Source organism: Pseudophryne corroboree, chromosome 11 (assembly GCF_028390025.1).
Source record: "Pseudophryne corroboree isolate aPseCor3 chromosome 11, aPseCor3.hap2, whole genome shotgun sequence".
Classification (NCBI taxonomy): Eukaryota; Metazoa; Chordata; class Amphibia; order Anura; family Myobatrachidae; genus Pseudophryne; species Pseudophryne corroboree.
Window position 1 is genome coordinate 344598711 of NC_086454.1, and position 14807 is coordinate 344613517.

The 14807-nt window shown below is 48.7% G+C and overlaps 1 protein-coding gene across 3 annotated transcripts in view; it reads left to right on the top strand.

Moving 5' to 3' along the window:
* Positions 1–14807, top strand: part of FANCA (FA complementation group A) — a 179777-nt gene that overhangs the window by 153169 nt on the left and 11801 nt on the right. For 2 of the 3 annotated variants that reach the window (XM_063945942.1, XM_063945940.1), the window contains 5 exons: positions 9406–9511; positions 9584–9670; positions 9782–9886; positions 9976–10088; positions 10185–10329. In XM_063945942.1, the coding sequence (XP_063802012.1) occupies positions 9406–9511; positions 9584–9670; positions 9782–9886; positions 9976–10088; positions 10185–10329 (556 nt within the window). The remainder of the gene's footprint in view (positions 1–9405; positions 9512–9583; positions 9671–9781; positions 9887–9975; positions 10089–10184; positions 10330–14807) is intronic. The other variant, XM_063945941.1, reaches the window with a different exon arrangement.

Consider the following 14807-nt stretch of genomic DNA (forward strand, 5'->3'; position numbering starts at 1 on the left):
GTGGTCGGGTAAGAACACTTTTGTGAACTTCTACCAGTTTGATACCCTGGCCAAAGAGGATACCCAGTTTGGGCAGGCAGTGCTGCAGAAGTTTCCGCCCGTTCTGGAAGCTTTGGGATGTCCCCATCATACCAAGTCTCCCCAATATCCCTTATGGATGCTAGAGAAAATAGGATTTTAATTACCTACCGGTAAATCCTTTTCTCGTAGTCCATAAGGGATATTTGGCGCCCGCCTCAGTGCGTTGACTTTACTGCAGGTTCTCTTTTATGTGGTTACCTGTTCAGCGGTTGCTGTTGTTACCAGCCGTTGCTGGTTGTTATATGTTAGTGGTGTGCTGGTTTATAAATCTCACCACTTCTTATTATTATGTTCCTTCTCTAATATATATAGTTACATAGTTAGTGAGGTTGAAAAGAGGCAAAATGCCCATCGTGTTCAACCTGCATTTTGTGATCAGCTGTTCATATTATAATGTACCTGCTGATGTAATGGCTTAGTACCAATTGACAACAATGATTCTTACCACTCCCAGATTAATGTCTCTATGTTAAATGCTATAACCCTGGATACCCTTTCCAGTTATAAATGCTATAACCCTGGATACCCTTTCCAGTTAGAAATTTGTCTAATCGGTTTTTAAATGCATTTTCAGAGTTTTCTATCTTCTCCGGCAGGAAGTTCCAAATCTTTATTGCCCTTACCGTGAAGAACCCTTTCCTACATTGTGTACAGAATGTTCTCTCCTCCAGCCTCAGCGAGTGACCATGTGTCCTATACAGAGTTCTTTTAATAAACAAATCCGCTGCTAGCTCCTTGTAATGACCCTTTACATATTTGAAGATATTAATAATGTCACCTCTTAGTCGCCGCTTTTGTAGTGTATACATATTTAACTTAGCAAGCCTTTCCTTGTAATCAATTTAGTAGTCCGCCTTTGAACCCTTTCTAGTTCTCCGATATCTTTTTTATAATATGGTGCCCAAAATTGAACACAATATTCCAGGTGTGGACGTACCAATGATTTGTACAGTGGCAGGATTACATCCTTGTCTCAATGCCCCGTTTTATGCATGCGAGCACTTTACTTGCCTTCTTTGCAGCATTTTGACATTGTGTACTGTTATTAAGCCTATTATCTATGAGCACCCCCAAATCACTTTTCCACCCAGTTACCCATATCATTTCCCCATTTAGAGTGTACGATGCTTGTGTGGTTTTTTTGTCCCAAAATGCATAATTTTGCATTTTTCTGTTTTGAACCTCATTCCCCATTTAGATGCCCAGGCTTCAAGTTTAAATAAGTCATTTTGTAGAGACTCCACATCGCCTTCTGAATTAATTACCTTACACAGCTTAGTATCATCCGCAAAGATTGACACTGTGCTTTCCAGGCCTATTCCTAGATCGTTGATAAATATATTGAACAGTAGCGGTCCAAGTACGGACCCTTGTAGTATTCCGCTGACTACTGGTGCCCAGCTGGAGAACATCCCGTTGACCACTACTCGTTGTACTCTGTTATCTAGCCAATTACCTATCCATGTACAAATAGTATGTCCTAGACCAAGTTCCCTTAATTTGATGATCAGTCTCCTGTGAGGCACTGTATCGAAGGCTTTTGCAAAATCTAAATACACCACATCCACTGCTTTTCCCTGATCAAGATTCTCGCTCACTTCCTCGTAGAAGCTAATTAAGGGGGTCATTTCGAGTTGTTCGCTCGTTGCCGATTTTCGCTACAGAGCAATTAAGGTAAAAATGTGCATGCGCACGGTACGCAGTGCCCATGCGCTAAGTATTTTCTCTAACGTCCTAAGTGGATGCTGGGACTCCGTAAGGACCATGGGGATTAGCGGCTCCGCAGGAGACTGGGCACAACTAAAGAAAGCTTTAGGACTACCTGGTGTGCACTGGCTCCTCCCACTAAGACCCTCCTCCAGACCTCAGTTAGATTTCTGTGCCCGGCTGAGCTGGATGCACACTAGGGGCTCTCCTGAGCACCTAGAAAGAAAGTATATTTAGGTTTTTTATTTTCAGTGAGATCTGCTGGCAACAGACTCACTGCAGCGAGGGACTAAGGGGAGAAGAAGCGAACCTACCTAACAGGTGGTAGTTTGGGCTTCTTAGGCTACTGGACACCATTAGCTCCAGAGGGATCGACCGCAGGACCCGACCTTGGTGTTCGTTCCCGGAGCCGCGCCGCCGTCCCCCTTACAGAGCCAGAAGCACGAAGAAGGTCCGGAAAATCGGCGGCAGAAGACTTCGGTCTTCACCAAGGTAGCGCACAGCACTGCAGCTGTGCGCCATTGCTCCTCATGTACACCTCACACTTCGGTCACTGATGGGTGCAGGGCGCTGGGGGGGGGGCGCCCTGAGGGCAATAAATAACACCTTGGCTGGCAAAATCTACATCATATATAGTCCCAGAGGCTATATAGATGTAAAATTACCCCTGCCAGTATCACAGAAAAAGCGGGAGAAAGTCCGCCGAAAAGGGGGCGGGGCTTCTCCCTCAGCACACTGGCGCCATTTTCTCTTCACAGTGCAGCTGGAAGACAGCTCCCCAGGCTCTCCCCTGTAGTTTTCAGGCTCAAAGGGTTAAAAAGAGAGGGGGGGCACTAAATTTAGGCGCAATATATGTATACAAGCAGCTATTTGGGGAAAAATCACTCAGTTATAGTGTTAATCCCTGCATTATATAGCGCTCTGGTGTGTGCTGGCATACTCTCTCTTGGTCTCCCCAAAGGACTTTGTGGGGTCCTGTCCTCAGTCAGAGCATTCCCTGTGTGTGTGCGGTGTGTCGGTACGGCTGTGTCGACATGTTGGATGAGGAAGGTTACGTGGAGGCGGAGCAGAGGCCGATAAATGGGATGTCGCCCCCTGTGGGGCCGACACCAGAGTGGATGGATAGGTGGAAGGTATTTACCGACAGTGTCAACTCCTTACATAAAAGGCTGGATGACGTAACAGCTGTGGGACAGCCGGTTTCTCAGCCCGCGTCTGCCCAGGCGTCTCAAAGGCCATCAGGGGCTCAAAACAACGCCCGTTACCTCAGATGGCAGACACAGATGTCGACACGGAGTCTGACTCCAGTGTCGACGAGGTTGAGACATATACACAATCCACTAGGAACATCCGTTACATGATCTCGGCAATGAAAAATGTGTTACGCATTTTCTGACATAAACCCAAGTACCACATAAAAGGGGTTTTATTTTTGGGGAGAAAAAACAGCCACTGTTTTGTTCCCCCATCAGATGAATGAATGAAGTGTGTAAAGAAGCGTGGTTTCCCCCGATAAGAAACTGGTTATTTCTAAAAAGTTACTGATGGCGCACCCTTTCCCGCCAGAGGATAGGTCACGTTGGGAGATATCCCTTAGGGTGGATAAGGCGCTCACACGTTGGTCAAAAGGTGGCACTGCCGTCTTAGGATACGGCCACCTTGAAGGAACCTGCTGATAAAAAGCAGGAGGCGATCCTGAAGTCTGTATTTACACACTCAGGTTATATACTGAAACCTGCAATTGCCTCAGCATAAATAGTGCTGCTGCAGCGTGGTCTGACACCCTGTCAGATAATATTAATACGCTAAGACAGGGATAATAATATTTGCTAACATTGAGCATATTTAAGACGTTGTCTTATTTATAAAGGATGCACAGAGGGATATTGCCGGCTGGCATCCAGAATAATGCAATGTCCAGTCTGCCAGGAGGGTAGTAGAAACCCGGCAGTGGACAGGTGATGCTGCATTTAAAAGGCACATGGAGATTCTGCCTTATAAGGGTGAGGAATTGTTTGGGGATGGTCTCTGGGACCTCGTATCCACAGCAACAGCTGGGAAGAAAAATTTTTACCTCAGGTTTCCTCACAAAAGCCTAAAGAAAGCACCGTATTTTCAGGTACAGTCCTTTCGGCTTCAGAAAAGCAAGCGGGTCAAAGGCGCTTCCTTTCTGCACAGAGACAAGGGAAGAAGGAAAAAGCTGCACCAGTCAGCCAGTTCCAGGATCAAATATCTTCCCTCGCTTCCTCTGAGTCCACCGCATGACGCTGGGGCTCCACAGGTGGAGACAGGTGCGGTGGGGGCGCGTCTCGGGAACTGCAGGGATCAGTGGGCTTGCCCACAGGTGGATCCCTAGGTTCTGCAAGTAGAATCACAGGGATACAGGCTGGAGTTCGAGACGACTCCCCCTCGCCGTTGCCTCACATCAGCCTTGCCTGCTGCCCTCGGAGAAAGGTAGTACTGGCGGCAATTCACAAGCTGTACTTCCAGCAGGTGAAATCAAGGTACCCCTCTTTCAACAAGGCCGGGGTTACTATTCCAAAATGTTGTGGTACCGAAACCAGACGGTTCGGTGAGACCCATTCTAAAATTGAAAGCCTTGAACACTCATATACGAAGGTTCAAGTTCAAAATGGAATCGCTCAGGGCGATTATTGCAAGCCTGGAAAATTTCAGGGTATCACTGGACATCAAGGATACTTACCTGCATGTCCCTATTTACCCTCGTCACCAGGTGTACCTCAAAATTGTGGTACAGGATTGTCATTACCAATTCCAGACGTTGCCGTTGGTCTGTCCCCGGCACCGAGGGTATTTACCAAGGTAATGGCCGAAGTACTTATCCCGTACTTGGACGATCTCCTTATAAAGGCGAGGTCCAGGGAGCAGTTGTTCGTCGGAGTAGCACTATCTCGGGAAGTGCTACAACAGCACGGCTGGATTCTGAATATTCCAACGTCACAGCTGGTTCCTACGACGCGTCTACTGTTCCTGGGTATGGTTCTGGACACAGAACAGGATAAAAAGGGTTTCTCCCGGAGGAGAAGTCCAAGACGTTGGCGTCTCTAGACGGAGACCTCCTAATACAAATACAGGTATCGGTGCATCTATGCACGCGAGCCTTGGGAAAGATGGTAGCTTCTTACGAAGAATTTCCATTCGCCAAGTCCCATGCAAGGATCTTCCAGTGGGATCTGTTGGACAAGTGGTCCGGGTCGCATTCTCAGATGCATCGGCGGATAACCCTGTCTCCAAGGGCCAGGGTGTCGCTGTGGTGGTGACTGCACATCTTCTAGGGCAGTGGTGGCCAACGCGTGGCTCTTGAGCCACATGCGGCTCTTTCTTTATTCAAATGTGGCTCCCAACACTCAAAGTCACGTGACCACAAGAGATCTGTAAACCGCTGCACTCCAGCCAGACATGCAGCAGCACTACGTAGACGGAGAACCGAGGAAGCCAAATACACATGAGGGAGCTGTCTGGAGTGACACAAGAGGCTGCTGGCTGGAGTGACACAGGCGGGTGCTGGCTGGAGTGACATATGGGGGAACTGAAGTGTATTATGTGAATCTGACTTTTTCAATATATATTATGCTGTCTTATCAATTATTTGATGTAGAAGTGGCTTTTTCATTGTATTTTATGTTGGATCTGGCTTTTTCCATGTATTTTATACCAGGGGCGTGGCCTAGCAGGCACAAGGTCACACCCCATTTTTGCAAGTGCATCTTCGGCTCGAAGTCGGCTCTTTGATATACCTAAAAAGATTTCTTGGCTTTTTGTCTCTGACTGGTTGGCCACCCCTGTTCTAGGGGGCCGCAGATTCGGCATACAGGACTGGGTCCTGGTGACCACGGATGCCAGCCTTCAAGGCTGGGGGGCAGTCACACAGGGAAGAAACTTCCAAGGCCTATGGAAAAGTCAGGAGACTTCCCTACACATAAATGTTCTGGAACTTTGGGCCATTTACAATGCCCTAAGTCAGGCTAGACCCCTGCTTCAACACCGGCCGGTGCTGATCCAGTCAGACAACATCACGGCGGTCGCTCATGTAAACCGACAGGGAGGCACAAGAAGCAGGATGGCGATGGCAGAAGCCACAAGGATTCTCCGATGGGCGGAAAATCATGTGTTAGCACTGTCAGCAGTGTTCATTCCCGGAGTGGACAACTGAGAAGCAGACTTTCTCAGCAGACACGACCTCCACCCGAGAGAGTGGGGACTTCATCCAGAAGTCTTCCAAATGATTGTACACCGTGGGGAAAGGCCACAGGTGGACAGGATGGCGTCCCGCCTCAACAAAAAGCTACAAAGATATTGCGCCAGGTCAAGGGACCCTCAGGCGATAGGCGGTGTATGTGTTCCCTTCTCTGCCTCTCATACCCAGGGTAATGAGAATAATAAGAAGGAGAGGAGTAAGAACTATACTCATTGTTCCCGGTGGCCAAGAAGAGCTTGGTACCCAGAACTCCAAGAAATGATCTCAGAGGACCCATGGCCTCTGCCGCTCAGACAGGACCTGCTGCAGCAGGGGGCCTGTCTGTTCCAAGACGTACCGCGGCTGCGTTTGACGGCATGGCGGTTGAACGCCGGATCCTGAAGGAAAAGGGCATTCCGGAGGAAGTTATCCCTACGCTATTTAAAGCTAGGAAAGAAGTAAACGCAAACCATTATCACCGCATATGGCGGAAATATGTTGCGTGCTGTGAGGCCAGTAAGGCCCCAAAGGAGGAATTTCAGCTAGGTCGTTTTCTGCACTTCCTACAAGTCAGAGGTGACTATGGGCCTAAAATTGGGTTCCATTAAGGTCCAGATTTCGGCTCTTTCGATTTTCTTCCAAAATAGAACTGGCTTCACTGCCTGAAGTTCAAACTTTTGTTAAGGGAGTGCTGCATAGTCAACCCCCGTTTGTGCCTCCGGTGGCACCGTGGGATCTCAACGTAGTGTTGGATTTCCTGAAGTCGCATTGAGTTGAGCCACTTAAATCCGTGGAGCTACAATACCTCACGTGGAAAGTGGTCATGCTGTGGGCCGTGGCGTCGGCCAGGCGTGTATCAGAATTGGCGGCTTTGTCATACAAATGCCCTTATCTGTATTCTATATGGATAAGGCGGAATTGAGGACTCGTTCCCAATTCCTTCCTTAGGTGGTATCAGTTTTTCATGTGAACCAACCTATTGTGGTGCCTGCGGCTACTTTGGACTTGGAGGATTCCAAGTTTTCTGGACGTAGTCAGGGCCCTGAAAAGTATATGTTTCCAGGACGGCTGGAGTCAGGAAAACTGACTCGCTATTTATCCTGTATGCACCCAACAAGCTGGGTGCTCCTGCTTCTAAGCAGACTATTGCTCGCTGGATCTGTAGCACGATTCAACTTGCACATTCTGCGGCTGGAATGCCGCACCCTAAATCTGTGAAAGCCCATTCCACGAGGAAAGTGGGCTCTTCTTGGGCGGCTGCCCGAGGGGTCTCGGCTTTACAAATTTGCCGAGCTGTTACTTGGTCGGGTTAAAACACTCTTGCAAGAGTCTACAAGTTTGATACCCTGGCTGAGGAGGACCTAGAGTTTGCTCATTCGGTGCTGCAGAGTCATCCGCACTCTCCCGCCCGTTTGGGAGCTTTGGTATAATCCCCATGGTCCTTACGGAGTTCCCAGCATCCACTAGGACGTCAGAGAAAATAAGAATTTACTTACCGATAATTCTATTTCTCGTAGTCCGTAGTGGATGCTGGGCGCCCATCCCAAGTGCGGATTGTCTGCAATACTTGTATATAGTTATTGCCTAACTAAAGGGTTATTGTTGAGCCATCTGTTGAGAGGCTCAGTTGTTATACTGTTAACTGGGTATAGTATCACGAGTTATACGGTGTTATTGGTGTGGCTGGTATGAGTCTTACCCGGGATTCAAAATCCTTCCTTATTGTGTCAGCTCTTCCGGGCACAGTATCCTAACTGAGGTCTGGAGGAGGGTCTTAGTGGGAGGAGCCAGTGCACACCAGGTAGTCCTAAAGCTTTCTTTAGTTGTGCCCAGTCTCCTGCGGAGCCGCTAATCCCCATGGTCCTTATGGAGTCCCAGCATCCACTACGGACTACGAGAAATAGATTTACCGGTGAGTAAAATCTTATTTTTGCTCAAAACTTAGTAGATTTACTCACGCCCGAACGAAGATTTTTCATCGTTGAAGTGATCGTAGTGTGATTGTCAGGAAGTGGGTGTTTCTGGGCGGAAACTTGCCGTTTTCTGTTAGTGTGCCGAAAAACGCTGGCGTGTCTGGAGAAACGGGGGAGTGGTTGGCCGGACGCTGGGCGTGTGTGTGACGTCAAACCAGGAACGAAACGGCCTGAACTGATCGCTATTTGTGAGTAGGTCTGGAGCTACTCAGAAACTGCTAAGAAATTTCTATTCGATATTTTGCTAATCTTTCGTTCGCTATTCTGCTAAGATTCACTCCCAGAGGGCGGCGGCTTAGCGTGTGCAATGCTGCTTAAAGCACCTAACGAGCGAACAACTCGGAATGAGGGCCTAAGTTAGTTTGACATGATCTGTCCCTTACAAACCCATGCTGACTTTTGCTAATAATCTTATTAACCTGCAGATAATCCTCTATGCTATCCCTCAAGATACCTTCCAATATTTTGCCCGCTATAGATGTTAAGCTAACTGGTCTATAGTTACCAGGATTATTTTTAGTTCCCTTTTTAAATAAAGGCACTACCTCTTCTATGCGCCAATCCTTAGGTACCTTGTCTGATCCGATTGAACTGTGGAAAATCAAGTATAGGGGTTTTGCTAGCTGTGACCTAAGCTCCATAATAACCCTCGGATCAAAACCATCTGGGCCTGGTGATTTATTAATCTTTATTTTGCTTAGTCTTAATATGTCCTTTCTCCTTTGAACACTATTTTACCTATAACTGCCTGTGGGAGGGGGCATAGAGGGGAGGAGCCAGCACACCCAGTGAAGAAATTTAAAGTGCACCGGCTCCTTTGGACCCTGTCTATACCCATCGTACCAAGTCTCCCCAATATCCCTTATGGACTACTAGAAAAGGATTTACCGGTAGGTAATTAAAATCCTATTTTTTAGGTTCTGAATTGATCAGAAAGAATTGTTTAGGAGAAGCCCATCTGACCTGATGCCACTAGGGTAATTCCTGCATAGTGAATATCATCTGAATAACCATTTGCACGCCCTGACGTTTTACCTGGACCACCGATAGGCTGGAAGTGAAACATCTGGGTGGAGGTGTGAGGAAATCTATCCCTGATGCCCTTTAACCAGGAATCTGCAGTGGAACTGAAGCATTGATCCTAGTTTAAACAGATGGGCTCCAACCATAGCACCCACTGGGTGCGCTAAATGCAAGTCAAATGGCTTAGTTGCCGGAGTCTTGGCTAGCCATTTCTGGCCTTTGTCAATGTAAGCTGACGTTGGCTTGTGGCCATTGGTTTCAGGTGATCAGCTGTCTGTGTATTCATCATTTTATTGTATCTCGGCCAGTGATTAATAAATGTAATGGTTTATTCTGAATGGAGGTGACGTGTCAATGCGCCATCTGGTTAGTTTGGGTTTGTACTAAGTCTGCACATGACGTTAGTTCTGTGGCTCTATATAGGATTCTCCTTGGACTCCCTTCTACGCTGCTGGTCAGCAGATACTCCGACAGAGGCGACACTACTCTTAGCTGCGAGGACTTCTTCACATTCGTCAACAACGCATTGGTGAGGACTGACGGATCTAGCGTCCACACATGTCAGTATATTCTGCCTACATGATTTATCTGTGCGCTGCAGTACGCATTATTCCCGTTTATGTTGCAGAAAAACATGGGTCACAGAGGATATGCTCTTCCGTATGACATCACCACCCACTTTTTCCGGGTAAGGCATCCACTAGAGCTACATTATCTCCTGCGTGCGATTTATTAACACTAATCTCCTGTTGTTCCTGCCGATCACAGCTTACTTACATGTCTCTTTGCTGTTTGGCAGGGCGTGTTGGGCTCCAGCGCGCTCTGCAAGGATCCCAGCGAGGCTGTGAATTCCATCTTCACTGCGACTTATTCGCTGTGCCCCGTCATCCTAACCTCTGCTGCGGTACGCACTGTTCCATCCTTGTCATGTATGGGTTCATTAAATTATATCAGTGATACATTTAATGCAGGAATTCTCTTTCTCTCCTAAAGATTTGGTGGCCACAGCTGGAACCAGTCATCAGGAGTCAGTGGAAGCACCTGCGTGGAGGGGACTTGCCGATGGAGATTGAGACGCTAAGGACAATACAAGCTGATGTGGATAGGTTAGAGAGTGGTTACTGTGACGTCCTCATCCTTTGTACCCACTGTATTGTATGTAATAATACTTGTATACTGAGCTGTACATCTCTGTGCCCCAGCTGCCTCTCTGAAGGAATATCTCTGCCAGTCACTGGCACCGTCTGGCTCTCTGCTGCCTTCCTACATGTCACCCGCTGGAGGAGGAAAGCCTCACATGGGAAGATTGTAGAATCACTCGCCAGCTTAAGTAAACAGTCTGTGCAGGTGAGGGGAATGCGGTTCTCTGTTATTTTCATTTTGTTTGTCCAATAGGCTATAAAATAGGAGTGCGGACGGTTCACTTTTTTGTTAATCCATGGTGAACCTTAGAGGTTGCACATTGTTATAGGGCATGGGGAAGCGAAAAGCTGAGTGCAAGAGGTTGCTGGTGTCTGGGTGCACCAAGACAGTGGTTCACAAGCTTTCTTGACTTACAGTCCAGCGCCCTAGAGTATCAGCATTTGTTTACGGCACCCCCTAGGCCAAATGTTTTTATACCCCTTACACACTGAGTGAAAAACTTGGGATATTGCCAGGCAAGCTGGGGCAACCGGGTTCTGGCTCAGTGTGAAAGGGTCTACCAAGATCCAAATTGCAAGGGCCTCTATCCTGTTTGCTACTAGGGTTATTCCCGGGCCTGACCCAGGTTGCCTCAAGTGTGAGAGGTATGACCCGGGTCGTGTCTAAAAGGAGTGGTTTTATTGAGAAATGCTTTTTATTTCTCCTTCGCCCTAGAGGATGCTGGGGACTCCAAAAGGACCATGGGGTATAGACGGGATCCGCAGGAGACATGGGCACACTATAAGACTTTGAATGGGTGTGAACTGGCTCCTCCCTCTATGCCCCTCCTCCAGACCTCAGTTAGATTCTGTGCCCAGAGGAGACTGGTTGCACTACAGGGGAGCTCTACTGAGTTTCTCTGAAAATACTTTTGTTAGGTTTATTATTTTCAGGGAGCACTGCTGGCAACAGGCTCCCTGCATCGTGGGAGTGAGGGGAGAGAAGCAGGACCTACTTCTGTGGGCTCTGCTTCTTAGGCTACTGGACACCATTAGCTCCAGAGGGTCTGATCACTTGGTGCGCCTAGCTGTTCGTTCCCGGAGCCGCGCCGCCGTCCCCCTCACAGAGCCTGAAGAGAGAATCCGGGTGAGTATGAGAAGCAAGAAGACTTCAAAGGCGGCTGAAGACTTGAGATCTTCCGGAGGTACCGTGCAGCGGTCGCGCTGCGCGCCATTGCTCCCTTCACAAGCGGCACTACATGGGTGCAGTGCCCTGGGCAGCAATAAAACCTCAAATTAGGACTGGCTACATATATATACATTGCCTAGGATATGTAAAGGGACCCCCGCCAGTATAAAAAAAAGTGGGACCGAAGCGCGCCATATAGGGGGCGGAGCTTCCTCCTCAGCTTTCACCAGCGCCATTTTCTCCACAGCACAGCTGCAGAGACGCTGCTCCTGGCCCTTCACTGCTCCTTCAAGTAACAGGGGGCACAAAAACGAGGGGGGGTCATGGCAATTTGGTGTTGATTATTATCATATAAAAGCGCTTACAGGTCTGGGGCATTGTTTAATTCTGTCAGACCGGTGGGGCGCTGGGTGTGAGCTGGCAAACTCCCTTTCTGTCCCTCTGAAGGTCCTTCTTGTGGGTCTGTCCCCTATAGCCCAGTGTGTTTGGGGGTGTCAGTACTTGTGTGTCAACATGTCTGAAATTGAATGCTTTTTCCTGTAGGAGGCTGGTGAGGGGGATGAACAGAATATGGGAGTGACTCCGTCGGCACCGCCGACTGCTGATTGGGTAGATATGTGGAAAGTTTTAAATGCAAGTGTGGCTTTATTGCATAAAAGGTTAGACAAATCTGAGTCTCAGAACCAAGCATGGAGACAATCCATGGGTGATGTTTTATCTCAATCTCAGACCCCCTCAGGGTCTCAGAAACATCCATTTACCCAGGTAGCGGACACGGATTCCGACTCCAGTGTCGACTATGGTGATGCTAAGTTACATCCTAAAGTGGCTAAGAGTATTTAGTACATGATTGTGGCTATTAAAGATGTGTTACATATCACAGAAGACCCCACTGTCCCTGACACAAGGGTCTGTATGTTTAAGGGAAAGAAACCTGAGGTAATGTTTCCTCCCTCTCATGAATTGAACGCTCTTTTTGAACAGGCTTGGGAGTCTCCTGACAAGAGACTGCAAATTCCCAAGAGAATTGCTATGGCGTATCCTTTCCCCTCGCCGGATAGATTACGGTGGTAATCATCACCCACAGTGGACAAAGCCCTGGCGCGTTTGTCCAAGAAGGTGGCGCTACCGTCCCTTGACATGGCAGCCCTTAAGGATCCTGCGGATCGTAAGCAGGAAACTACCTTAAAATCTATATATGTTACTACGGGTACGCTACTCAGGCCGGCCGTGGCATCGGCATGGGTCAGTAGCGCTGTTGAAAAGTGGGCAGATAACTTGTTATCTGACATAGACACCCTGGATAGGGATAGCGTAATTTTGACCCTGGGTCACATAAGGAACGCAGCGGTATATCTAAGGGAGGCTGCGAGAGATATTGGCCTCTTGGGATCAAGGGCCAATGCCATGGCAATCTTGGCTAGGAGGGCGTTGTGGACTCATCAATGGAATGGTGATGCTGACTCTAGAAGGCTATGGAGGCTCTGACCTACAAAGATGAAGTTTTGTTTGGTGAGGGCCTCGCGGACCTGGTTTCCACAGCTACCGCGGGTAAGTCTTCCTTTTTGCCTTTTGTCCCTCCACAGCAAAAGAAACCGCCTCAATACCAGATGCAGTCCTTTCGGTCTCATAAGTTCAGAAAAGGACTTGCTCCTGCGCAAGCAAGGGGTCACAATTATCCCATACTTGGACGATCTCCTGATAAAGGCGAGATCACAGGAGCTGTTACTAAAAAACGTTGCGCTCTCACTGCGGGTGCTGCAACAGCATGGCTGGCTCCTGAATTTGCCAAAGTCGCAGTTGATTCCGACAACTCGGTTGTCGTTTTTGGCCTTCCTTCCTCGCGGCCAGAGGTAAGGGAAGAAGTAAAAGATCCCCGGCTGTCGCCAGCTCCCAGGAACAGAAGTCCTCCCCGGCTTCTACCAAATCCACCGCATGACGCTGGGACTCCGCTGCGGGAGTCCGCATCGGTGGGGGCACGTCTCCAACTCTTCAGTCAGGTCTGGGTTCGCTCGGACCTAGATCGTTGGGTGCTGGATATTGTGACCCAAGGGTACAAGCTGGAATTCCAAGACGTGCCTCCGCACCGATTTTTCAAATCGGCCTTACCAGTTTCTCATCCAGAGAGAGGCAGTGTGTGCTGCAATACAAAAGCTGTGTCAACAGCAAGTCATTGTCACGGTACCCCCGTCACAACGGGGAGACGGGTTTTATTCAACCCTGTTTGTGGTCCCGAAGCCGGATGGCTCGGTCAGACCGATTCTGAACTTAAAATCCCTCAACCTTTATTTAAACAAATTCAAATTCAAGATGGAATCTCTCCGAGCAGTGATCTCCAGTCTGGAAGGGGGGGATTTTATGGTGTCAGTCGACATAAAGGATGCATACCTACATGTCCCCATATGTCCTCATCAGGCGTACCTGAGGTTCGCTGTTCAGGATTGTCACTACCAATTTCAGACGTTGCCGTTTGGTCTTTCCACGGCCCCGAGGATTTTCACAATGGTAATGGCGGAAATGATGGTGCTCCTGCGCAAGCAAGGGGTCACAATTATCCCATACTTGGACGATCTCCTGATAAAGGCGAGATCACAGGAGCTGTTACTAAAAAACGTTGCGCTCTCACTGCGGGTGCTGCAACAGCATGGCTGGCTCCTGAATTTGTCAAAGTCGCAGTTGATTCCGACAACTCGGTTGTCGTTTTTGGGCATGATTCTGGACACGGAGCTACAGAGGATTTTTCTCCCGTTGGAAAAAGCTCAGGAAATCCAGAACATGGTCAAGGAACTTCTGAAACCGCCAAGAGTGTCGATTCATCAATGCACTCGAGTGCTGGGGAAAATGGTGGCGGCCTACGAGACCATTCCGTTTGGCAGGTTCCATGCAAGGACGTTTCAGTGGGACCTACTGGACAAGTGGTCAGGGTCCCATCTGCAGATGCACCGGAAAATAACTCTGTCCCCCAGGACTAGGGTTTCTCTCCTGTGGTGGCTCCAAAGGTCTCACCTTCTAGAGGGTCGCAGGTTCGGCATCCAAGATTGGATTCTGGTGACCACGGACGTGAGTCTCCGAGGTTGGGGAGCAGTCACACAGGGAAAAAAATTCCAGGGAAAATGGTCAAGCCAGGAAGCTTGTCTGCACATAAACATTCTGGAATTAAGGGCCATCTGCAACGGCCTGCTACAAGCGGAACATCTCGCGACCTGCCCGTCCTGATTCAGTCGGACAACATAACAGCCGTGGCGCACATAAACCGCCAGGGCGGAACGAAGAGCAGAGCGGCGATGGCGGAGGCCACCAAGATCCTGCGCTGGGCTGAAAAACATGCAAGCGCTCTGTCAGCGGTCTTCATTCCAGGCGTGGACAACTGGGAAGCAGACTTCCTCAGCAGACACGATCTCCACCCAGGAGAGTGGGGTCTTCATCAAGAGGTCTTTGCAGAAGTGACAAGTCGTTGGGGAATTTCTCAAATAGATATGATGGCGTCTCGTCTCAACAAGAAGCTTCAGACATAT